Source organism: Mustela lutreola, chromosome 3 (assembly GCF_030435805.1).
Source record: "Mustela lutreola isolate mMusLut2 chromosome 3, mMusLut2.pri, whole genome shotgun sequence".
NCBI classification, from domain to species: Eukaryota; Metazoa; Chordata; class Mammalia; order Carnivora; family Mustelidae; genus Mustela; species Mustela lutreola.
In genome coordinates this window covers 134,561,415-134,587,940 of record NC_081292.1, presented here as the reverse complement: position 1 = coordinate 134,587,940, position 26,526 = coordinate 134,561,415, and the positions used below count along the sequence as shown (strand labels likewise).

Genomic DNA, 26,526 nt, shown 5'->3' with positions numbered 1-26,526 from the left:
CAGGATGGGATGCATTTATTTTGTACTGGGGCAAAAGAGAACACGGACTCTAAAAATTACAAGGATGCAAAAGTCATCTCACAAGCTTTCCCTGCAGTTCATGCCTTGCACACAGGCATTTGGTCAAAGGGACAGATACGTTTGCAATCAAGCCAGTATACCTAACTCAATATGCTGGTGGCCTTGGGCTAAATCAGCTCAGAGAGAAGGGCGCCTTTATATAAGTTAGAACAAAAAAGGTGTCTTTTCTAATATGCACAAGGTATAGAGACTCTGACTCAATAAAGACCAGCAGTATTATCCAGTAATGGCAGACAGGGACATAGGGTCCCCAAGCAAAGCCCAAGAGTTTATCCATGAGTCAGGCCACACCTACACTCCACCACATGGGGGAAATTAAACTAGATCACTCTCAAGTTATTTCCAGTTTGATCTCTCAGGTGCCTTTTCTTACTTTATTGTTCTATGAATTATCCTATGAATTTGTAATCTCTCAAAAACCCTCTTAGACCTTAAATAATGTACTTCCTGAAATCTACTCTGTTTTGGGAGAAGGATAAAGAAAGGTTATCATAGGCCAGCTTGGGCTTACCACTCATGTTCTTCCTCAACTCAAATGCCAACAAGTTATTAGAAAAAAAGAAAAAAACTCCATTTCTAAGTTCTTCCAGAAGTTTTTCTGACACTATTATTAGATACTGCGCTCGTGGTGGCAGCAAAGGGGGAATCCAAGTTCAGCTCAAGTATTTCAAAAGACGCTGATCTATATTCAGAAGTAGTTAGGGTTTCAGCAGTAACCAAAAGGAAAAGTATATTTTTATTAATGTGGTGATTCCTTTTTTAAAAAAAACTGGAAGTTTATGCCTTCTGACACCTTTCACTCATTTCTCCCATTTCCCACCTCCCACCTCAGGCAACCAAGAATCTGTTCTCTACACCTGTATGTTCAATTGGGGGTTCATTCTTTGTTTTTTTCAAGATTCCACACATAAGGGAGATCAGATGGCAATTTAACTTTCTCTGACTTAGGTCACTTAGCATAATGCCCTTAAGGTCCATTCATGTTGTTACAAATGTCAGGAGTTCCTTTTTTTATGACCAGATAATATTTCATTGTGTGTAAGTATGCGTATACACATGCACACACACATATACCCACATATCTAGACCCTACATTTTCTTTCCCATTCATCCACTGATGGACACTTAGGTTGCTTCTATGTCTTGGCTATTGTGCTACAATGATCATGGGAGTGCAGCTATCTTTTTGAGTTAGTGATTTTTTCTCCTTTGGATAAATATCCAGAAGTGGAATTGTTAGACCATATGGTAGCTCCATTTTTAAATTTTTGAGGAACTTCCATACTGTTTTCCTCAGTGGCTGCACCAAGTTACATTCCTACCAGCAGTGCACCAAGGGTTCCTTCCCTTCGCTCCACATCCTCACCAACACTTTTTGTTAAGAGCCATTCCAGCAGATGTGAGGTAATAGTTCACTGTGGCCATGATCGACATTTCCCCGATGATTAGTGATGTTGAGCATCTTTTCATGTACCTGTTGGCCATCTGCAGGTCTTCTTTGGGAAAATGGTTTTTCAGATCCTCTACCTACTTTTTAGACCAGCTGTTAATTTTGCTATTCATTTTTAAAAGAAACTTATAGAAAAAAATCCTTTATAATATACATACCTAGCTAGAATGTTTCAAATCCTGCCTCATTTATCTAAGCATTATCTCCTAGTGAATTTATCATCATGTCAAATATATTACGGAGTTTATATTCCATTTAGTCTCAGCAATGCACACAAGATATGTTAAAATAATGGTCATACTGGATGTCCAGAAAATACGTACATTTCTGTTTTACTCTTTCATGTATTTTTTCTTTCAAGGTGTGAACTGAATCTACTACATAATTTATGAAATAGACATGCACAGCATTATGACCATCTTTCTATGGCACTTCATAATATACAAGGTAGTTTCAAATGTATTATCTGACTCAAACTACAAAACTACACTGTGAGACAGGCAGGAAGATTGTAATCTTTTCAAGGATCCATATGTTTATTCAGTCCTTTGCACAAAATAGCAAACTTTCAAAATATAAATATTTAGCTAATATACATACTAAAATGGTTTAACACGCAAAAGATGCAGTTTTAAAATTTTGCCTGTAGGAGGAGTGTTAGGCAGCTAATAATTAGCCATTCTGCACAAATATATAAGAAAATTATAAGTTTGCTTTATAAAATATCCTAATTTTATGTTGAACTAAACATAACATTCAATAATGTTTATAAATTTAGGGAAAAAAGAGCCCTAGGACATAAAACTCTTCTCTTCAACACGAAGGAAAGCAAGCACATTCTTATCATTTCCTCTGCCTTCCGCCAGGTTTTTCATGCACCAGTTTTTCTTCTAGGACCTGTCTCTTCCTTTCTAATCTCTATTCTGTTGGCAGAATCATCGCTGCTAAACCAGATGACAATGCTATGATAAAAAAATGACACTAATGTTGGATCAATACATGATGAGTAAACTACGGAGTACAGCAAAAATGTCAGTCCAGAATCTGGATTTAAACTTCCTCTAGTGGACATGGTTGGGAGCCTTCCCAGAAGCCACTTGGGCCTTTTTTATTTTCTCCGTAATAGCACCCAGATTCAGTTCAGGTTATTTCCAGCCTTCAGGAAAAGGGGTTCCTACTTCCAGACGATGGGATGGGTCTTACGAGTTAAGAGACTGCATGCTCCAGCTCAGGCACACATTGTAGGCAGTCAAACTGACAGGAGAAAATTTTAATCCTTGCTCAGTATTAAAGCATGTTGGATCTCTCACATACACACACCTTTCCCTATCCTACTTGATTTGAAGAAAGAAGTATCTAATCCACTGTCAACAATTTTTTGATGATAGAAAGGTTTAAATTTAAGATGAAGTCAAAACTGAGGAAGCCAAAGCGAATTAGAGAATTCCAAAGATATGGGTTACACACACACATACCCCACTTAGAAGTGCTTGCAAGCTTGCCTTCCTTCCCTTATTTTTCTCCTTCTGCTGCTGCTTCTCCTTATGCAAAGAAAACCACAAAAATCCTCTGACTCTCCCAAACGGTCTGTTTCAAGTACTTTCAAATCTTCTGATCAAAATATCACCCTCTGAGACACCAGAGTTCTTGTATCTATATCCCAATTACATTTATTTGAATCCCCAATAAACTAAGAGCCACACAAGAGCAGGTAGTGTAACTTATTCATCTTGCATTCTGCACAGTGTTTAACACAAGGCATTCTACAAGAGTTTTCTGAACCAGAAGATACATAGTAGTATATACATCAAACTATCCTGGATATTAAATCAATGAAACACAATAATGTTATTAAGTTTGCCAATAAGCTCATTCAACTTTTAATGGTCTCCACGCAATAAGAATTCAACCTTTTCTCCCCCACCAATCTGTAAAATCTTCAGTGGGAAGGAATGATAGATAAGAACTGTTTCTTTTCCTTTTAAATTACTTTTAAGTAAACCAAAACCCACAAAGGTAAAAGATTAACTTCTTACTACAGTTTTATTTTAGTCACAAATTCCTCCTGAATTTTTCATGGTAATTTCTCTTGAATCTTCATTGTAATAGATGCCTTTTGGGGTGGCTAAACTTTTTGTTTAAAAAAAATATATTAGGGGCACTTGGGTAGCTCAGTCTGTTAAGTCTCTACCTTCAGCTCAGGTCATGATCTCAGGGCCATGGGATCGAGTCCCACATCAGGCTCCCTGCTCAGTGGAGAGTCTGATTCTCCCTCTCTATCTGCCTACAGCTCCCCTTGCTTGTGTTGTCAAATGAACAAAAATCTTTTTAAAAAAATTGTTTTTAGAGAAAGTTCTTCTACCCCAATACATCAAGTCATGAAGTGAGGGCATCAAATCTTATATTGTGAGACTTATCTCCCTCGGTTTCAGCTGAGCAAAACCATGTCACTCTGAATCCCTTCCCCATGAATTTATAAACAAGACTAGGAGAATCCAAGTATACTCTGGCTTTGTCTTCTGAACAGGTTTATTATGCAATACTCTTCATCAGTTTAAATTTGCTAGAAATTTCCACTGTGTGTTAGTAAAGCTACATAGAAATAAAATCAGACAAACTGGGCTTGTGATTTTTGATAGCATCAACCCTTTTTCTCATTCCAATACCCCCCACCACCACCACCATGGGAAAAATCAGTCTCAAAGGAAACAAAGGAATTTGGTCACTAAATTCAAAACATTGGAAAGGATTTTGCTAATCTTCTTTCTATTAACTTTAGCATTGGCAAATTTCTATTTTCCTCAGCACAAACCTAAACACCTTTCTTGTTTTAGACAATGAATTTAAGCTACTGGCTTCTCTGAATTCATCTAAACCGGCAGTTACATGCTTAGTTTTGACCTAACCAGCAGGGGTCAGAGTCAGAACAAAAACCACCTAATGAAGGATTCCATGGAAAGACATCAAACATTTAAGTGAGCAAAAATCAATTGCTTGCCAAACTGTAGAAATACTGTGTAAAGCCAAAATCTCAATGAAGATATCAAAAAGTGCACAGCTCCCTTTGAAATGATTCCTAATAATTTTTAAAGTCTGAAAAAAGGTCTGAAGACAATACATTCTAATGTATTGTCATAATGACATTCTAATAACACAATGAAGAAAACAAAATAAGTGATAATCCTTAGAGCCAGCTGTCGTAGGCTATAGAAACACGCAAAAAAGCTTTAGATATTACAGGTAGTTTCCTCAGTTTGGCTTAAGAACAAATACAGATTGTTTTACTTCCTTAAGTATGATTTTTTTTTTTTAATGACAAAATTATATTCTGAAAATGACTTACTTGTAACATCAGTCTTTATTCCTGCAATCCTCAATAGTGGTTCAACCTTCTCATAATAGACCTGGGTAGCTTCTTTTTTGTGGCTCTGGGGGTTGAGAATTACTTTTAATGACTTTGGTCTATTTGAAAAACCTAAGAGGAAAACAAAGACAAAGTTACACAATCTTCATCAGCACTTCTTTTCTTTCCCTTTAAAACCACACACTAAGTCCAGTCAGAAGGTTTTATATCTATTTAAGTAGTATTTGCTGTTTTTATTTGAAATTCTTATAAGAGTTTTCCCAAACATGGCAGTATTTTAAAACATTTGTTTTCCTAGCAGTTAAATAGGTAAATTCTTCATAAATCATGAATTATAACAAAGCATTTCATTTATGAAGGAAAATGTGGATGAAAGCAACTTTGTATTATTAGGCAAAGCTCATGTATATTTACCAAATCATAGATAATATATCAAATGTTCCATCAGCATTTATGGGGGGGGGCAATAACCTGCAAAGAACAGAAAGGTTTACTTCCTCTCCTGAGATAGATATGTTCATTATTAGAATTGGGCTCCCCAGTGACCCCAGGGCTCCCCAGGCCTGACCCGTGGAGGAGCGCAGGGTGGGGCAGAGTACACAGGGCTGGGTCAGGGCCAGTGCCCAGAGCAATGCATGCTGGGAGCTGAAAAGAGGGTTAGGTCGAAGTTCAACCCTGAAAAGGAGCCAGGGGAGAAAGGACTCTTCCCTGGGGAACTGGGAAAGAAAACCTCTCAGCAGGGATTCGATGAGAGTGCTGCCTCACAGTTGGGGCTGAGATTTGATACTACAATTTTCTGGGCTTGCAAGATGCTTATCACTTAGAACCCAGTTGGAGCAGGTGCAAAGCAAATTTTCTGTTAGGAAGGTGCAGGCGAGACAGAGGAGCCAAAAGAATGCTAACGACAATTTCTTTCAAGGTAAGCTGCTGTCACAGGGCCATGTTTCAAGGTTAAAAAAAAAAAAAAGTTACTAGCATCTGCTTTTAATAAAACCATCCCTAAAGCCTCATGGAAAACATCTATAACACCAATGTCAGTTCTTGTGCCTCCAGCTGAGACAATATTTCATTTTCTCATCATATTTGATATTATACCATCCTTCAACAGGACACAAGGTTTTGAATTCAGGGGGATCCCTGTACTGGATAAGCAAAAGACAGGGCCAGGCTGAACTGCCTACAGTCTCTGTCATTGTCCCTGCGCTTGTTGGTTTGCTAAGTGGCCTCTGGCAGTCTCCTTACCACCCAGTCTTAAAAATCTCAAAACCTTGCTCCATTCCTTTTTTCCTTCCAATCCCTCCATTCGAACGAAGTGCCCACGTTCATGAGATGGTAATTCTGTTTCGGTGCCTTCTGCCCCTCTTTGACGGCGTGCTCTGGCTCCTCCGGGGCTCCTGCCAGGCATTTGGGCATCTCGTTCTTCTCCTTCCATGACCTCTGCATCACGCCTCCATCAGGCCTGCACCATTAGAGCGCTGCCAGGGCTCCCCACTGCCTGTGGCCAAGCCTGAACCCCTCAAAATTACACTCAGAGCCTTTCCCCAGCCAACTGCAACCTAGCCTCCCCTCTCCCTCTCTCACATAGATTCCAGAAACATTCCAGAGCATTTGACTGAGTACCGGAGCAAAGTGGTTAACACACGGTTTGTGCTTTAAAGGAGGAAGATGTATCCAACATGTAGAAACAGCACAAAATGAACTTGCTAATGGAGAGGCACCAATCACCCTGGGAGTGTATGAGAAGAGACTGGTTAATTCTCACTAGGGATCAGGAAAAGGAAGTATGTGAGTGGGGCTTTTGTCTCTTGTGGTTTTCACTACTTAGAATTCCCTCCTTCCTTCCTCACACACCTCACCTTACCCCCCTCAGCCAGACAGCAGGAGCAGCAGTGGGACAGGAGAGGAAATTCTAAGCAGAGACTAGCATGAAGCTCAGTAAGTGCAAGGTTTCTCTGTTCCATTACTGCTTCCCCATCATGCTCTGAAACTACTCAATTACCTGCCAAATACTAGATGTGCCAGGCACTCCTCAGACAGGTTTTAAGATTTTATTTATTTGGGACAGAGATAGTGACTGAGATAGTGGGAGAACACTTGAATGGGAAGGAGAGGGAGAAGCAGACTCCCCATGGAGCAGGGAGCAGGAAACCCAATAAGGGGCTTCATCCCAGGACCCTGAGATCACAACCTGAGCCCAAGGCAGACGCTTAACTGACTGAGCCACCCAGGCGTCCCTCAGACCGTTTTTCTTTCCACTCTACCTTACCACCATTTCTATGACAATTCTGCTTTTTGTTTTGTTTTGTTTTTTCATCAAGTAGGCCCCATGACCAATATAGGGCTGGAACTCACAACCTCGAGATCGAGTTGGCTTGCTCTAGGCACTTAGCCAGTCAGGCGCCCCAAATTCTGCTGTTTTTTTTTTTAAAGCTCACTTCAACATGACTTCCTCACTAAAGACTTTCTTAATCACCAACAGAATTCACCGCTCTGGCTTCTCATTCCCGCTGTATTCTGTGGGTCTCTATTAACTATTTTTTATATCATTCATATTAAAAAAAGAACTGATGAAAGACCCAACATCTTGGAACTCTTACTGCCAAACCAGGGACAATATGAAATGGAGTAAAGATGACATCTTACCAAGGAGGAGAAGGAAAAACTCTGTCTTATAGTAGAATGACAATAAATATGGAAGGAATGACAGAAAATCACTATTTTCACCCGTTAATAATGGATTCAGGCAAGAATCAGCAATGGGTGGTACAACCATCAGTGACAGTCTGTTGGAGAACAGAATGTTTCCTTATTCTTAAACTCTGTCCCTCTTTATTGTTCTCATTACAGAGGGTAGAAGCAGACATTGACAATGGGGAAATCTCACAAACACTGCCTTACGCAAGAGATCAGAGTTGACCATAACCTTAACGTACAAATGGACACATAGGCCCGTGATACCCTGCCTGAAACTCTTAAGAACTGTCAATACTGTGAAATAAAGTTGAGGACCTGGTCCCAATTCAAGGCGGCTAAAGAGAGGACAAGTGATGCAATGTATGATTCTGGATCAGGTGAAAAACTGCCAGAAAGGACAGGACTATTAGCCTTTAACCAGGAGACGAAGCAGATAAATCTAGGGCTCACTTTCATTAAAGCACAACAAAGACAAGTCACTTGTTCAAAACTTCAGAGGCCAAGACTCAGATTAAACATCCAAGTTAAGTTTACCCTTACCTGGCATATTTATTGAAAGAGGCTGCTTCATTTCTTGGTCAGAGGCAGTCCCAGCATGGAAATGGTCTAGGTAGCTAATGGTAGTCCTCAAACATTATCATGAAAACCCACTTTTATTTGCCCCTCTCCCTATATCATGATTGTCAGGTAATAAAAGTTTTTGGAAATAAGAAACAGTCACTTGGGGCTTATGAGGATAAGTATGTTGTAGTTGAAGGCTTACAGCCCTTAAATATCTATGTATAAAACCATATGCTATATGTCCTATTCAACCTTTGTAACACAATCCCCTTAGTCAGGAAAGAGCTAAAACTGCTCAAGATTTTCTAAAAATATTTAAGCAGATTAATTTTATTCTTAAGCCTCAGTTACAACAACAATAGCAACTAAATAAATTAATCAGAATGTTCCGTTCCTTAGACATCCTGATAAATTGAGCACTTTCAAAACATAAATCAACAAAGCCAATTTTTCGCCAGAGCATGTATTCATTTTCTCATTTATCTATTCCTTTTGGGTGCTCTTAATTTGATGATTATGAAGCTGGAGTCTAAGTATATAAAAATTAGGTAGCAATTTGATACCTATTTAGCGATCAGAAGGGGGATTTCTATCGTATAAAGATTTTTTTTTAAAGATGTAAATCATTGAGTAGAATAAAGAGATATAATTAGTAAGTCTCCAACTTCTCTTCTCTCAGGATCCCTCCCCAAGCCTCTCTCTACTTTACTCAGCCCCTCGTACACACCATGCCCCCTCTCCCATAGCGCCACTGCACTGACTCTGCCCTGTCCACCCCCCTATGCTTGCTGTCACCTTGGCCACTTTGTCCAATTAATCAGTCATCACTTCCTTGGGAAAGACTTCTATGGCTTCCTTGGCTTTGCAACGTTAGCTAGGTCACTGCCCCCTCATCATCTGTTCTTATACGTCCATACATTTTGCAAACTTGATTCTTACACTATTATCATTTTATATCTATTTATTATTTGTACTCATATTAGACTTGAAACTCTGGGGCTTCTCCCTGTATTCTATCTTCTTAGTGCAGAGGATATAATAGATGATCAAATATTTGATGAATGAATAAAAGGGTAGTGTTAGCCTTCAGCCATAAAGATAGTAGTGGCAACCATCCATTTATTCACAAATAACTGCGTGCATATTATTTGCCAGACAGGGTTCTAGAAGCTGAGGCTCTATCAGTGAACAAGCAAGCTTCTGCCTTCAGGAAGCTTCCATTTTAATGGTGGGGGACAGAAATACTAAGAGAATTCAAGGTATGTTACATGATGGTTCTAAGGATAAAACAAAACCTCACAGTGGGAGAGAAGGAGGACAAAGTAGAAGAAATGACTTCCTGGACAGGGAAAATCAGATCCCTCACAGGCACTTACAAGGACTTTGGCTTTTGTTCTGAGAGGAGAAGCATGCTGATTTTTGAGCAGCACGGCAACAGGACCCTGGATGTGAAATGGATCACTCAGGCCTGTGTGTGGAAAGCAGATGCTGTAGGTGCCAGAAAAAAGAACAGTGGCAATACTCTAGGTGGTAAATGACTGTGCTTGGATTGAGTAAAGTGGAGATTATAAGAAAAGCTACACTCCAGATATATTTTGAAGGTAGAGCTGGTAAGATTTGTCTACTCTTGTGTTATGTGAAAGAGAATAGTCAAAGACTAATTAAATTATGGCTGGATAAGGAGAAAGTGACAGCACAAAAAGGGTTAAGAACTAATGAAAAAGTGGTAGGATCAATTAATTGTGGTGTTGGGGTGGAGGGGATGAAAAATTTTAGGAGTTGAGAGATTACATCGATTAAGTTAGAAAGACAGAGGCCTAGCTTTGTGCAGTGACAGTATCATAGCCAATGAGGTTTAACTGAGGCGCGATTATTGCTAATAGAAAGACAGAGGCCAATAGCCACAGGAAGGGTAGGATGCTTCAAAGTGAGACTGTTACTGGTATTAATAATAAAATAATAATAAATTTAATATATAATATATAAAAATAATAATAAAAATAATAAAAATTGACTTCATATTCATCAGAATCACCTGAAGGGCTTCTTAAAACACAAATTTTTGGATTCAGTAATCTAGGGTCTGAGATTTTTTCCAGGAGATGCTGATGCTGTTGGTCCAGAGATCATACTTTGAGAACCACTGCTCTAAAAGTATGATTACAGGAGGTGAATGAAGTGTAGGATCAAGGTCTTTGAAGAGAAGAAGCTAAAAACTCAGAGAACATCTACGAAAACACCCAGAACTATGGCAGCAGTAGTGAGTGTAGAGAATGACAGTGAGACAGAAACTAATGTCTCCAAGGAGTAAGAAGCATGAACTAGTAGTCTGCACAGGACCCCAACAAGTAGCACTAAGCTAGTGGGGTGTAATGGACTGAGCTTCAAAAATGAGGTTTTTTAAGAGAAGGAAGAAAATGGTCTCAAAATAGCAGTGAGAAGAAAGATATCAAGACATTGACAAGAGCTCCAGGACCAGTGGTCTGAAGTGTATGACAGAAAAAACAGCCACCACTTGAGGGCTGTAGGGGAAGCTAGAAATTCCCGGGAAAGCTAGGTCTCTCTACTAAAGCAAGAAGGTAAGGGAATTTGGGGAAAGTAATCAAAAATATAAGAGATTTTGCTACTGATGGGCTATTCATTCCACAGGGCAGAATAACATAGTGTCTGAAGTTAAGGACAGTGGGGATGGTGTTGCGTTAGAGAGTACAAAGAAAGAGCCTTAAAGGAACGACAATACAACTGTTGAAGGGCTTTAGGGAGTGAAAGAATGCTTTGCAGCAGTTCAGGTTGGAAAGTGGGGTGTGAGGAGTGGGGTCTTGCCCCAACCACATGGAGCTCTACAAACTTATCTTACCTCCAGCTAATACCAAAGCTGGGGGAGGAGCAACATTGCCTGGAACCAGAAGAGCTCCAAAGCCCCTGTCCCACTCAGTAGATCAACCAGTGTTCGAATCTACACCCAAGTCTGTGTGAGGCACTAGGTTATACTCTTCACAAAGGGATCTCAGTGCAAATATTCTATATTTGGGAGTCACATGCTCCGTTGTCTTCTGTACAGACTGACATTTGCAAAGTACAAAATTCAAAATCTCTGTTTTCAGCTCATTCCTTGATACCGAGTTTCCCTCCTGGTGGACCACTGGTATCACTTCAAGAATTCTTCCAGAAATATTCTATGCATGTGTTCTTTGGCTTTTTACATAGATGGTAGCATTCCTACCCCCTAGTATGTATGTTGCTTTTTTCCCTTTTACTGTATTTTGGAGAGGATTTCATATTACTACGTAGAGTAGTAAGTGAAACTAGTAAGTAGTAAGTAGAAAGCTACTCAGTACTTAAAGCTGAGTAGCACTTTTGTATGGATGAAATTCAATTTAAGTAATTTGTCCCGTGAGGGGCATGTGGGTGGCTCAGTCAGTTAAGTGTCTGCCTTCAGCTTAGGTCATGATTCCATGGTTCTGGGATTGAGCCCCTCTTTGGGGTCCTTGCTCAGCAGGGAGACTGCTTCTCCCTCTCCTTCTGCTTGTGCACACTGTGTGTGTCAAATACATAAAAATTTTTTAAAATGTAATTAGTCCCCTGGAGATGTATATTTATGTTGTTTCCAATCTTCCTTTACTGCAATGAATGTCATTTTGCATCTATTTGCATGTAACTGCAGGACAAACTTCTAGAGGTAGAATTACAGGATCAAGGGGTATGCTCTCTTGAGAGTTTATCCTATTCCTCAATTACTTGCTGTTGAAACAATTCAGGGCTGTTACCCTCCAAAAGTGGGTGCTAGTGTTAAGATAATTCATCTTAAGTCTTGGCTCTTCCATTTATCAACTGTGTGACTTTGGGTTATTTGTCCAATTTCTTGGTTTTTCTATTTCCTCATCTGTAATATGAGGATAATAAGAGTACTCCCTACCAAAGGCAATTGTGCTGATTAAATCAGCAAATTTAAGTGCTTAACAAGTGCACACAGTCAGTAATCAATTTATAATTATTACTATCAATTCACACTCCCCCAGGAACAGAGTATCTGTTTTCCTACACCCTTATATACCCATAATGTTTTCAAACTTTTTGACCTTTGACAATGTGAGAGAAGAAATATTGTTTCTCATGCTAATTTCAATTTACATTTATCCTTTTATGAGAGAAGCTGAGAAACTTTGAAATATTTATGAGATACTTTTATTTTTCTATGAACTATCAGCATCAACCAATTCTTTCTTCATAAAACCATAATTTTTTTTTGTATTTGCTCTTGTATAATTGCTTTTTAATGACTGTATTATGGAATTGAGGGTGGATTCTTAGAACCAAAGTTATTCTTAATAAAAATCACCACACTCTTGGAAGGAGAAAAAAAGAAAATTAACCTTTTAAGTAAGGTTAACCTTATTTAAATAGTCTATTAAAAACTATTTAATAACCTATTAAAATATGAAAATTAATTTTTGTTTGTTATATGAGTTACAAATTCTTTTCTGTGTAATTGCCTTTAATTTTTATTTATGCCATTTTCTCTATGATCCTTTTTTTCCTGACAGTTTTCATTTTGCACACCTGTAGATTTATCATTTTTTATAGTTTCTGGGTTTTATGTCATATTTAATAGTTTCCTTTTGCGACCAAAAAAAACCCACTATGGGGTGCCTGGGTGGCTCAGTGGGTTAAAGCCTCTGCCTTCAGCTCGGGTCATGATCCCAACATCCTGGGATCGAGCCCCACAACAGGCTCTCTGCTCAGCCAGGAGCCTGCATCCCTTCCTCTCTCTCTGCCTGCACCTTTGCCTACTTGTGATCTCTATCAAATAAATAAATAAAATCTTTAAAAATGAAAACCCACTATATTTCTAATAATTTTATGGTCTCTATTTCATGTTTTAATTTAAGCATATCTAAAGTTTCTTTTTTAAACAATTTCTTAAATATTTCATTTATTTATTCAAGAAAACAAGAGAGACCATGAACCGGGGGAGGAGCAGAGGGAGAAGGGCTCCATCCCAGGACCTCAGGATGATGACCTGGGCCAAAGGCATACATTTAATGAACTGAGCCACCCAGGCACCCCCAAAATTTTTTTTAATAGAAAGATAAAATTGGGATTTGACTTCATTCTTTTGCCAGATAACTATCCACCTGTCCCAATATCATTCATTTGGTAATCTTTCTTTTATGTATTTCAAATACCAACTTTAGATATATTAAATTCCGAGTGTGTTAGGATTTCTTCTGAACCATTTAGTCTGAAGTCTTCTGATCAATTCATATGTCAGTGCCATATTTTGAATTTAATGAGACTATCTCAAGTTTCTCCATGTACACTTTAAAATGAGATATTTTTATAATGTTGAGAACATATCCATCTATTCTTTTTTAATTAAGAGCTGCTTGGCATTCATACACAAGTAGACCAATCTATAATTTTCCTTTTTTGGATTTGCATCATCAGAGGTTGATATCAATTTCATGTGAGCTCTATAAATACAATCCAGGAGTTCCCCCACCCCCACCCCATGCTCTCCAACAGTTTAAATAGAATCAAAGTTTCCTGTTCCTTTAAGGTATGGTAGAGATCTCTGTGAAAATATCAGAGTCAATGTTTTCCTGTTTGTTTTTTTAAGGAGTACCAAAATAATTGTTTCCTTGGTGGTAATTGGTCTGTTTAGGTTTTCTATGTCTTCTAGAGTCAGTTTGGCCATTTTTACCTTCCTAGACAATGGACTCATTCACTTCAACCTTCTCCAAGGAGGCAGCCCAGGTTGCTTGATGAGTTTAGATACTGTCTTCTTATGAGTAGTAGTAGCAACACTATTTCCCCCTGATAATTAGAACTGATCACCTTTTTCAGCACAGCAACTTCATTATTACTTTTTTCCATTTGTTGGTTCAGTCACATGGTTCAAAAATGTAGCCAGGTAATTCTCAATGTCCAATTTACTTGAACCACTGTCAGTTCCCATGTGAAAGTATTCTTCTCATACTAATTCCTCTAAATCCACAGAGTTCAGAGTTATAGGGGCAAGAAACAAAAATTTTATGAGTGGGCCGTTTGCAGTTAAGTTAAGAGGTAACGCTTAGATCTTCACTACTTGGTTTGTAGACTTATGTATTTTGTTTATGGAACTAAAAACTACTTTCACAAAATTTTGTCTTCTGGGTAGAATACAATGAAATACAACAGGAAACATGGCAAAATCAGCAAAGCCCATGATTCATCAGCCAACTGCTTCACTTCTTTGATATAATTAAGTCCCTTGATCAAAAGCAGTACTGCTCAAAGAGTGGTGATCAGAATGACAACCTAGCATCACCCAGAAGTTCAGTAGAAAGGCCCATTCCAGGGAGAAGATATTTGCAAACAACATATCAGATAAAGGGCTAGTATCCAAAATCTATAAAGAGCTTAGCAAACTCAACACCCAAAGAACAAATAATCCAATCAAGAAATGGGCAGAGGACATGAACAAACATTTCTGCAAAGAAGACATCCAGATGGCCAACAGACACATGAAAAAGTGTTCCATATCACTCGGCATCAGGGAAATACAAAATAAAACCACAATGACCTCACACCAGTCAGAATGGCTAAAATTAACAAGTCAGGAAATGACAGATGCTGGCGAGTATGTGGAGAAAGGGGAACCCTCCTACACTGTTGGTGGGAATGCAAGCTGGTGCAACCACTCTGGAAAACAGCATGGAGGTTCCTCAAAAAGTTGAAAATAGAACTACCTTACGACCCAGCAATTGCACTACTGGGTATTTACCCTAAAGATAGAAACATAGTGATCTGAAGGGGCACATGCACCCGGATGTTTATAGGAGCAATAACCACAATAGCCAAACTATGGAAAGAACCTAAATGTCCATCAACAGATGAATGGATAAAGAAGAGGCGGTATATAAATACAATGGAATACTATGCAGCCATCAAAAGAAATGAAATCTTGCCATTTGCAACGACGTGGATGGAACTAGAGGGTATTATGCTTAGTGAAATAAGTCAATTGGAGAAAGATAACTATCATATGATCTCCCTAACATGAGGAAGTAGAGAGGTAACGTGAGGGGCTTGGGGGGTAGGAAAAGAATAAATGAAACAAGATGGGATCAGGAGGGAGACAAACCATAAGTGACTCTTAACGTCACAAAACAGAGAGTGGCAGGGGAGGGGCATAGGGAGAGGGTGGTGGGGTTATGGACATTGGGGAGGGTATGTGCTATGGTGAGTGCTGTGAAGTATGTAAACCTGGCAATTCATAGACCTGTACCCCTGGGGCTAATAATACATTATATGTTTATTAAAAAATTTAAAAATTTAAAAAAAAAAAAAAAAGAAAGAAAAGAAAGGCCCATTCCAGACCTACTGAATCAGAATGTTTGGGAATGGGGGACAATATCTTTATTTAAATAGGCTTTCTAAGTGTTCCTTATGCACACTAAAATATCTACAGGACAACCTCATCTCTTTCATAAATGTCGGAATTTTTAAAATGAGAGGACTATTTTAGTGTTGTAGTTTAAATATGCTTAATTTGATGAATGACTCTTGATTGGACACTAGTCCAAGTCACTTGGTACAAGTCAGCTATAAAAGATGTTTTGGAAAACATAGGGAAAATTTCAGTGTGGACCAGGTATTCAATGACGATAAGCAACTATTGTTCATTTATTTGGTAGGATAATGACACTTGGGTTATTTGTAAAATGTCTTTTGTAGAGATGTAAAATACTGGAGTATTTCTGGGAGAAATGTCATGATGTATATAGTTGAAATCAGACTGAGAGAATAAAATGTTAAAACATATGGAAAAACATTAAGAACTATATAATATGGATGATGACAATATAGGTGTCCATTATAATGTGTTTATATGTTCTATATTATTTGACGTTTCCCCTAACACACACACACACACACACACACACACACAGACACACACACACAAACACCTTGCTGTTATCATTGACTTTCTCTCTCTTAATATCCCTACAAATCCACCAAGTCAATAAATCCAAAGGCTCCATCTTCAAAAACAAATCCAAAGTCTAATCACTTCCCACTGTCTCACTCCCTCTTTTTTAAATTACTATCTTTCACCTGGATTATACCAATTTCCAATTAACTGGTTTCCTGCCTCAATTCTTTCCCCTACTCAGAACATACTCTCTACTTAACAGCCAGAATATTCACTTGAAAAGTTATATCATGTCACTCCTTTGCTTGAAACTCCCAAATGGCCCCCATCTTTCTCAAAACAAAAGTAAAAAAACACACAAAGCTTGCAAGAGCCTTCACACCCTACTCCCAGCTGCCTCTGTGACCTCATTTCCTACCACTTTACTCCCTGCTAACTGTCTGCACATGACTTTCCTGATCAACCTTTTACACATACTGTTCTGTTTGGACTATTCCCCCCTCACGTATCCATATGGCTCCCTTTCCGATGACTTTCAACTGTCTTCTAAAACTAGACATGGCGCTAGTTGGTTTTAAAAAGAGCCTCAACTCTCTCCGGGGCTTGGACTCAGAGTGCCCTTCTCGCCATCAGGGCACATGTGCTTCATCTCATAAGAGAAAGAAAAATGCAAAGAAGTAGCTGGTCAAAGGAATGGCACCAGTGAGTGATGATGAAGCCAAGACCAAGCCAAGACCAAATTCACCAGTTAAGACTGACAAATGGTGGGTGGCAGTGGGTTAGGAGACTGTCTTCGGCTCAGGTCATGATCTCAGGGTCCTGGGATCGAGCCCCACGTTGGGCTCTCTGCTCAGTGGGGAGCCTGCTTCTCCCTGCCTCTCTGCCTACTTGTGATCTCTCTCTCTCTCTGTCAAATAAATAAATAAAATCTTAAAAAAAAAAAAAAAAAGAAAGAAAAAAAAAAAAAGACTGCCAAATGGGTTGGGAAAACTCTCTTCCACAAAATTACCATAACAATAACAACAGCATTTAAAGACTTTGGAAACCAAGTTAGGAAAGTAAGAAAGAGGACAAAGTTCAACGTTTAAAAGGTTTAATTATTGAAAAATAGTTAAATAAAAAGGAGAGTTTAATTTTTTCCATGAGAAAACAGACATATACAATCTAGTCCTCTTGATGAAACAAGAACATGTAATGCAGAAGATTTACATAAAATCACTAGGTACAAAGAACTCTATTTTAAAAATGCAACACAAAGCATCAAGCAGTTATGACCTCCCCTTCCCTCAATTATGACAAACTGTTTAAAATGAAAGCTATATTGAGATACATAAACCCCCTCAACTCCTTGAAAAAAAAAATCTCAATGTGATAATAATCATTTATTCATAATTTCACAATAGTATAAGCAACCCCCAAATAGATAATTCAAGATTAAAATATAGGCATAATTCAATATTAATATGCAACTGTTTCGGTTCTTGGTCCTTCTGTAACCTCTCAATTCATACTCTAGAGTATAGACCTTTTTAGCACGCCAGTTTGCAATGAACCATCAATGTAAAACAGAATGGCCAACTGTTCCTCTGTTAGTAACAAATGTGCTAATATGTACTAGTTTAAACTTGATCTATCAGTGAGTCAATGAACCATGAAGGGTGGGGGTTAATCAGGGTGTTCTCCAAACAAAGGCTCATGAGAGCAGCGGGGACGCCACTCCCAGACTCACATCTGTGCTGTTTTGAGTGCAGCATGATGGAAATGGCATGGTGTTCATCAAAGTTAAGAGCCCAGAACCCTGTTATAGTATTGGATATACTCACAACAGTTTTATACAAAAAAGCAACCAAACTGTTGCAAAAATAAAACCCAAATACAGGAAATAAAGACCTGAATTAACCACAATTCGCAGGAGCTATTAATATTAAACTATGCCTAGTTAATATGTAACAGCGACGGTAAAACCTTTCACACACAAGATACGACAACTTCCTAGAAAAGGGCAGAAACAGAGATATTTTATATTAGGAGATTTATGTTAAAATTCATTGGGGTACCACCCAGGTGGGTTAAAGCCTCTGCCTTTGGCTCAGGACATGATCCCAGGGTCCTGGGATCTAGCCCCGAGTTGGGCTTTCTGCTCGGCAGGGAGCCTGCTTCCCTTTCTCTCTCTTCCTGCCTCTCTGTCTACTTGTGATCTTGGTCTGTCAAATAAAGAAATAAAACCTTTTTAAAAAATTCATTGATTTCACTTCACTGTCAGCAAAAGTTAATTGATGCACACATCTTTACACACACATGAAAATAATTTCAGTCTTACAGTCTATTTAAATAAACCCAGTAACTTCTCAACTCACATAACTTCTGAACTCATTGATGTGAACATCTCTAACAGCTAAGATAGGCTCAAAGACCATTAGTAGAAAGAATCACCTACTCCCCTCAGTACTTCCATATTTTAATGTTGAAGTGGTCAAGTCTACAGATAGAGAAAGAATGAACGGAAAAAAGAGCTAAGACAGGGGAAACGAAATTTCAACCAATTATATATCCCATTTACTTTTATTCAATTATTATTATCCTTACTCTCCTCAATTAAATATCCAGAGAGGTCTGGGGCAAGATGGAGATGTAGGAACATCCTGAACTCACGGCCTCCTTGGACTCAGCAAGTTATAGACTGATTCTCCCTGAAGAAGAACTACAAGCTATCTAAACAGCTTCTACACTGTAGAAAATGATAGGAAAGATGATGAAACACAAAGAACTCCCATCCCTGACCCGGAACTGTAGGGAAAGGGATAGGACTCAGAGCAGATCCCTCTGCTCTGGCGCATAGGGAAAAAAAAGCCCTGGCTTTAAAAAGCAGCTAGTATATAAAAGATCCAGCCCTAGAAACCTGACGAATGTCAAGAAAGCTATGGAAACTCACTCTGGGTTGGAGGGGCTGGTGAGCACCATGGTTTCTAGTCTTCCTTGCCTTGACAGCACGGACAGAGCAGGGCTCTGAGCACACTAGCTGGTGGGCTGCCCCAGCAGGCACTGGGCCCCTAGCCCACACCAGCCCCAGATGCCCTGCAGCACAAACGGGGGGAAAAAAAAGCCGCTGTTCAAAAAAACAAATAGAATATCAAGGAACTGGCCCTAGAACGCTGCTATATTATGGGGGAGCTGCTGGAACTCTCTGGGCCAAAGGAGCAGGTGAGCACCACGTTTACATTCCCTCTTAACCTTGGTAATATTGATGGGAACAGGGTCTGAGTGCCTGATCCAGCTTAGCACCTAAGTGAGACCTGGCACCCTAGTCCATCCCGGCCACAGCCATCCCACCGAGGCAGCCCCAGAGTGCCATCCACTGGGACACCCCTGGTCAGCACCCACTATAGCTCCAGCCATCACACAAAGATGAGACAGATACAAAGCACTGAGAACAGTCCAGGCTCACACCACTTTGGCTTCAGGCAGCTTGCTAGGGTACCCCCTGGCAAAGAGCATTCCAGGACATCCTAGTTGACACCTGCTTCAACTCCAGCTGCCCAGCTGGGATGCCCCCTGCAGAGAGTACCCTAGGAACCTCCAGCTTGTGCCCACCTCATCTCCAGCTGCCCTGCCAGGGCACCCCCTGTGCAGAGCACCCCAGGTCACCCTAGCTTGTACCCACTTCAGCTTCAGCTGTCCTGTGAGGGTACCCTCACTGTGGAGAGCCCCAGAACCACCACAGTCCATGTCCACTTTAGCTACCACTGGCCTGCCAGGGTGCCCCTTGAGCAGAATACATGGGAAGTCCCCCACCCTGCCCCATGCTCCACACCTTGGCTCCAGCTACCTCACCAGGGTACCCTGAGCATAGAGACTTTTAGAACACCTTTATACCCACTTCAGCTTCAGCTGTCTGGGAAAAGTACCTTCTGCACATAGAGCCCTGGGACTCCCAGCTTGCACCTACTTCCACTTCAGCTGTCTTTTTGGGGCACTCCCTATGTGGAGAGACCAGGCCCTACACCATCTCATGCCAGCTGTCCTGCTAGGGTGCCCTCTGTTTAGACCCATACAACCCTCTCCCACAGTATGCATACACCTCTCCCACAGTATGCAGATCATCAACTGCAAGAGAGCCCCAGGACATGTGCACACACACAGACCATTCCTTCAAGTTTAGAAGGACTTGTTCTAATTCATAGAAACAGAAAGTCAAGCAGAAGGGAGAGACAGAGGAATATGCTCCAAACAAAAGAACAAGACAAAACCTCACAGAAAGAACTAAATGAAACAGAGACAAGCAATATGCCTGATAAGGAGTTTAAAGTAATGATTGTAAAGATGCTTACTAGATGACAGAGAAGAGTGGAAGAACTCAATGAGAATTTCAACAAATGAAAAATAATCAGAGTAGAATAACTTAAATAAAAAATACACTAGAGGGAATCAACAGTAGATTAGTAGATGCATAAGAATGAATTAGCAATCTGGAAGATAAGGTAATGAAAACCAGCCAAGCTGAACAGTAAAAAGGAAAAAGAATTTTTAAAAATGAGAATAAGTTAGGGGATCTCCTGGTCAATATCAAGCAAATTAACACTTGCATTATAGAAACCCCAAAAGGAGGAGAGAAAAGAACTGAAAACTAAATTGAAGAAATATAGCTGAAAACTTCCCTAACCTAGATGTCCAGGTTTTGGAAGCACAGAGAGTTCCAAATTAGATGAACCCAAGGAGGTCCACACTATGTAATAATTAAAATGTCAAAACTAAATTAAAATTAAAAATAAAATAAAAAGCTCAAGAAACAACAAGTGTTGCCAAGAATGTGGAGAAAAAGGAACACTCATGCACTATTGGTGGGAATGAAAACTGGTACAGACACTACAGGAAAATAGAGAATTTCTTTTTTTAAAGATTTCATGTATTTATTTGTCAGAAAGAGAGAGCAAAAGAGAGCACTAGCAGGGGGAGCAGCAGGCAGAAGGAGAAGTAGCCTCCCTACTTAGTAAAGAGTCTGATGTAGGACTCAATCCCAGGGAGCATGACCTGAGCCAAACATAGATGCTAACTGACTGAACCATCCAGCAGCCAGAGAGAATTTTTAAGGTAGCATAAGAAAAGCAAAAAGTATATATACCAGGGAAATCTCCTAAGACTTTCAGCTGATTTTACAGAAAAATTTTGAAGTGGCACAATTTATTCAAAGTACTAAAAGGAAAAAACCTACAACCATGAATACCCAGCAAGATTATTATTCAAAATTGGAGAGATAAACAGTTTCTCAGACCAAAAAAAAAAAAAAAAAAAAAAGTTAAGAGAGTTTATCACCACTGAATTGGGGTTAAAAAAAAAAAAGGAAAAGATCAAGGAAACCAAGGTCCAATTCTTTGAAAAGATAAACAAAAATGATAAAACTTTTTCCAGATGCATCAAGAAAAAAACTGAGAGAAACTAAGTGAATAAATAAAATCAGAAACAAAAGAAAATAACTCATACCACAGAAACACAAAAAATTATAAGAGACTATTATAAAACGTTATATGCCAATAAACTGAACCTAGAAGAAATGGATAAATTTAGAAACACAATCTTTCCAAACAGAATCAGGAAGAAATAGAAAATCTGAACAGACCAATTACTAGTAATTAAATTAAATTGGTAACCAAAAAAACCACCAATAAATCAAAGTCCAGGACCACATGGATCCACAAGTGAATTCTACCAAACATTTAAAAAATTATACCTATTCTCGAGGTAATGATCACTGAGCCTCAGTGGCTCAGTCATTAAGCCTTCAGCTCAGGTCATGATCTCGGGGTCCCGGGATTGAGCCCCACATCGGGCCCCCTGCTCAGCGGAGAGCCTGCTTCTCTCTCTCCCTCTCATACTTCCTGTGTTCCCTCTCTATTCAAAAAAAGAAAAAGAAAAAAAAAAGAAAGAAAGAGAGAGAGAAAGAGGAGGAAGAAAAGCTTCCAAATACTTTCTATGAGGTGAGCGTTATGCAGATACTAAAACCAGGTGGACATCACACACACGCAAAAAAAAAGGGAAAACTATAGCCCAATATCCCTTATGAACACAAATGAAAAATACTCAATGAAATATTAGAAATCTGCATTCAACAATACATTAAAAAAGGGACATTCACCATGAGCAAGTCAGATTTATTCCAGGGATGCAAGGATAGTTTAGTGTTTGTAAATCAATCAACATAATATAACATAGTAACAAAATGAAGGATTAAAAAAAATCAAATGGTTATTTCCATAGATGCAGAAAAAGCATTTGACAAAATCCACCATCTTTTGATGATAAAAAACTGCCAACTCAGTGGGTTTATAGAGAACATACCTCAACATAATAAAGGCTATGAATGAAAAAACCCCAGCTAATATCATACCTAGTGGTAAAAACAGAGCTTTCCCTCTAAGATCAGATATAAGACAAGGAAGTCTGCTCTTGCCACTTTTATTCAATAAAGTACTCAAATCCTAGCCACAGTAATCAGACAAGAAATAAAAAGGCAACCATATTAATAAGAAATTAAACTGTCACTATTCTTATATGACAAGATACTATACATAAGTAATTCCAAAGGCTTCGAAAAAGTAACAAATGGGGGCGCCTGGGTGGCTCAGTGGGTTAAGCCGCTGCCTTTGGCTCAGGTCATGATCCCAGGGTCCTGGGATCGAGTCCCGCATTGGACTCTCTGCTCAGCAGGGAGCCTGCTTCCTCCTCTCTCTCTGCCTGCCTCTCTGCCTGCTTGTGATTTCTCTCTCTGTCAAATAAATAAATAAAATCTTAAAAAAAAAAAGAAAAAGTAACAAATGTATTCAGAAAGTTGCAAGATAAAAAAATTAATACCCAGCAATCAACTGCATTTCTCTATACTAATGCTAAAGTAGCAGAAAGAAAAATTCAGACAATTCCACTTAAAATTGCACTAAAAAGAATAAGATACCTAGAAATAAACTTAAGCAAAGAGGTGAAAGATCTGTATTCTGAAAACAATAGAAGAGTGATGAAACAACTGAAGACAACACCATCAAATGGAACAATATTCTATGGTCATAAATTTGAAGAATATCATTAAAATGTCCATACTACTCAAGCCATCTACAGATTCAATGCAATCCCAATCAAAATACCAACAGCATTTTTCACAGAACTAAAATACTACAATTTATATGAAACCTAAAATTGCCAAAGCAATCTGGAAAACAAAGCTGGACCTATTACAACATCAAATTTCAAGATATACTACAAAGCTGTAGTAATCAAAATAGTATGGTACTGGCACTAAATAGAGATCAATAGAACAGGATAGAGAGTCCAGAAATATACCCATGATTATATGATCAATTAGTTTATGACAAAAATGGCAAGAACATACAATGGAGAAAAGACCACATCTTCAATAACAGTTCCAGGAAACTTGACAGCCACATACTGAAGAATGAAACTACTTTTTCACACTATACACAAAAATAAATTCACAATGAATTGAAGATCAGAAACCAGGAAACTCTTAAACAAAAATATAGGACAGTAATTTCTTTGGAATAGGCTACACCAACATTTTTTTAGATAGGTCTCCTCAGGTAAGAAAAAAAAAGCAAAAATAAACTACTGGGACTACACCAAAATATAAAACTTTTTCACATTGAAGGAAACTGTGAACAAAATGAAAAGTCATTCTATTGAAGGGAAGAGGATATTTACAAATGCTATTTTGATAAGGGGTTAAAATTCAAAATATATAAAGAACTTATACAGCACAATAAAAAAAAAATCCGGTTAAAAAATGGGCAGAGGACCTGAATAGATATTTTTCCAAAGACAACATATAGATGACGAACAGACACATGAAAAGATGGTCAACATTACTAATCAATAAGTACATGCAAATCAAAACCACAAGAGATAGATATCACTTAACACATATCAGAATGGCCAGAATCAAAAAGAGAAGAATGAGGATGCAGAGAAAAAGGAACCCTATGCACTGTTGGTAGGAATGTAAATTGGTACAGCAACTGTGGGAAAAGTATGGAGATTCCTTAAGAAATTAGAAACATCACCAAAGGCAAGGAAACCAAGGGCAAAAATGAACTATTGGGACTTCATCAAGATAAAAAGCTTTTGCACAGCATAGGAAACAGCCAACAAAACCAAAGACAAACAACGAATGGGAGAAGATATTTGCAAATGCAAGATCAGATAAAGGCTGTCATCCAAAATCTATAAAGAACTTATCAAACTCAACGCCCAAAGAACAAATAACCCAATCAAAGAATGGGCAGAAGACATGAACAAACATTTCTCCAAAGACATCCAAATGACCAATGGACACATGAAAAAGTGCTCAACATCATTTGGCATCAGAGAAATACAAATCAAAACCACAGAGAGATACCACCTCACATCAGTCAGAATGGCCAAAATTAACAAGTCAGGAAATGACATGTTGGTGAGGATGCAAAGAAAGGGGAACCCTCCTGCACTGTTGGTGGGAATGCAAGCTAGTGCAGCCACTCTGGAAAACAGTATGGAGGTTCCTCAAAAAGTTGAAAATAGAGTTACACTATGAACCAGCAATTGCACTACTGGGTATTTACCCTAAAGATATGAATGTAGTGGGGTGCCTGGATGGCTCAGTGGGTTAAAGCCTCTGCCTTCGGCTCAGATCATGATCCCAGGGTCCTTGGATCGAGCCCCACATCAGGTTCTCTGCTTGGCAGGGAGCCTGCTTCCTCCTCTCTCTCTCTCTGCCTGCCTCTCTGTCTACTTGTGATCTCTGTCAAATAAATAAATATAATCTTTAAAAAAAAAAGATATTAATGTAGTGATCCAAAAGGGCACGTGCACCCGAATGTTTATAGCAGCGATGTCTACAATAGCCAAACCATGGAAAGAGCCTAGATGTCCATCAACAGATGAATAGATAAAGAAGAAATGGTACATATATAAAATGGAATATTATGCACTCACTGAAAAACCGGAAATCTTGCCATTTGCAATTATGTGGAGAGAACTAGAGGGTATTATGTTAAGCGAAATAAATCAATCAGAGAAAGACAATTATCATATGATCACACTGATATGAGGAATTTGAGAAACACGACAGATGATCATAAGGGAAGGGAGGGAAAAATGAAACAAGACAAAATCAGAGACGGAGATAAACTGTAAGAGATTCTTAATCTCAGGAAACAAACTGAGGGTTCCTGGGGGGGGGGGCGTTGGGGTGAAGAGGTGCCTGGGTGATGGACACTGGGGAGGGTATGTGCTATGGTGAGCACTGGGAATTGTGTAAAACTGATGATTCACAGACCTGTACCCCTGAAACAAATAATACATTAGATGTTAATTTAAAAATAAATAAATAAAAATAAAAAGTTTAAAAAAATAAATTAAAAATAGAAATACAATATCCAGTAATTCAACTACTGGGTATTTACCCAAAGAAAACAAAAACGCTAATTCAAAAACATAGGTGCACCCATATGTTTCCTGCACCATTATTTATAACAGCCAAGATATGAAAGCAATCCAAGCATCGCTCAGTATGAATAAAGAAGTCGATGCACAGGCGCATACACATGAATATTACTCATCCACACAAAAGAAGGAGATCTTGTCATCTGTAACAACATGGATGGACCCAGAGGGTATTATGCTAAGTGAAATAAAACAGGGAAAGACAAATACCATATGATTTCACTTACATGTGGAATCTAAAAAAAACAAAAACAAAAACAAATGAATAAACAAAAACCAGAAAACAGACTCATAAATACAGAGAACAAACTGATGGTTTTCTGGAGCAGGTGGGCAAATTGGGTGAAGGAGAGTGGGAGATACTGTCTTGTAGTCATGGAGTAAGTGATGGGAATAAAAGTCAATCATATTTAGGGAATACTAACAAAATAGGGAATATAGTCAATAGTATTTTAATAGGGAATACAGGCAATTGTATTTTAATAGCAATGCATGAGAGATGCTAGGTACACATGTACCAAAAGCGTATCATACCAACTTGTGGAATCACTATGTTGCACACCTGAAATTAATGTACCATTGTGTGTCAAATACATTTCAATTAAAAAAAAAATCCAAACTGAAAAATACATGTTACTGGCTTTAAAAGTTTTTTTTTTCTTTTTTCCTGCTCTGTTTAGAAGTCAACCATAGAATTAGTTAAAATAAATAGCATTTAAATATGATTAACTTTACAAAAATCCCATTTGATAAAATAACTGTATATTCACTCTTCATAAACTATTAAGTTATGAAAATGTTAGGGGAAAATTACATGAACCCATTTTTTGGTGGTTGTTGTTGTTTTTTTTTTTTTAAGATTTTGTTTATTTACTTGACAGAGACAGAGAGATCACAAGTAGTCAGGCAGGCAGAGAGAGAGGAGAAAACAGGCTCCCCGCTGAGCAGAGATCCCGATTTGGGGCTCGATCCCAG

At 38.7% G+C, this 26,526-nt stretch overlaps 1 protein-coding gene and 1 non-coding gene across 5 annotated transcripts in view; one reads left to right on the top strand and one right to left on the bottom strand.

Moving 5' to 3' along the window:
• CERKL (ceramide kinase like) overlaps positions 1-26,526 on the bottom strand; it is a 138,769-nt gene that overhangs the window by 48,763 nt on the left and 63,480 nt on the right. For all 4 annotated transcript variants that reach the window (XM_059166866.1, XM_059166864.1, XM_059166865.1 and 1 more), the window contains one exon: positions 4,875-5,006. In XM_059166866.1, coding sequence (XP_059022849.1) covers positions 4,875-5,006 — 132 coding nt within the window. The remainder of the gene's footprint in view (positions 1-4,874; positions 5,007-26,526) is intronic.
• Positions 9,970-10,115, top strand: LOC131828285 (U4 spliceosomal RNA). The gene has a single exon (XR_009352313.1). It is a non-coding gene; the product is annotated as a U4 spliceosomal RNA (small nuclear RNA).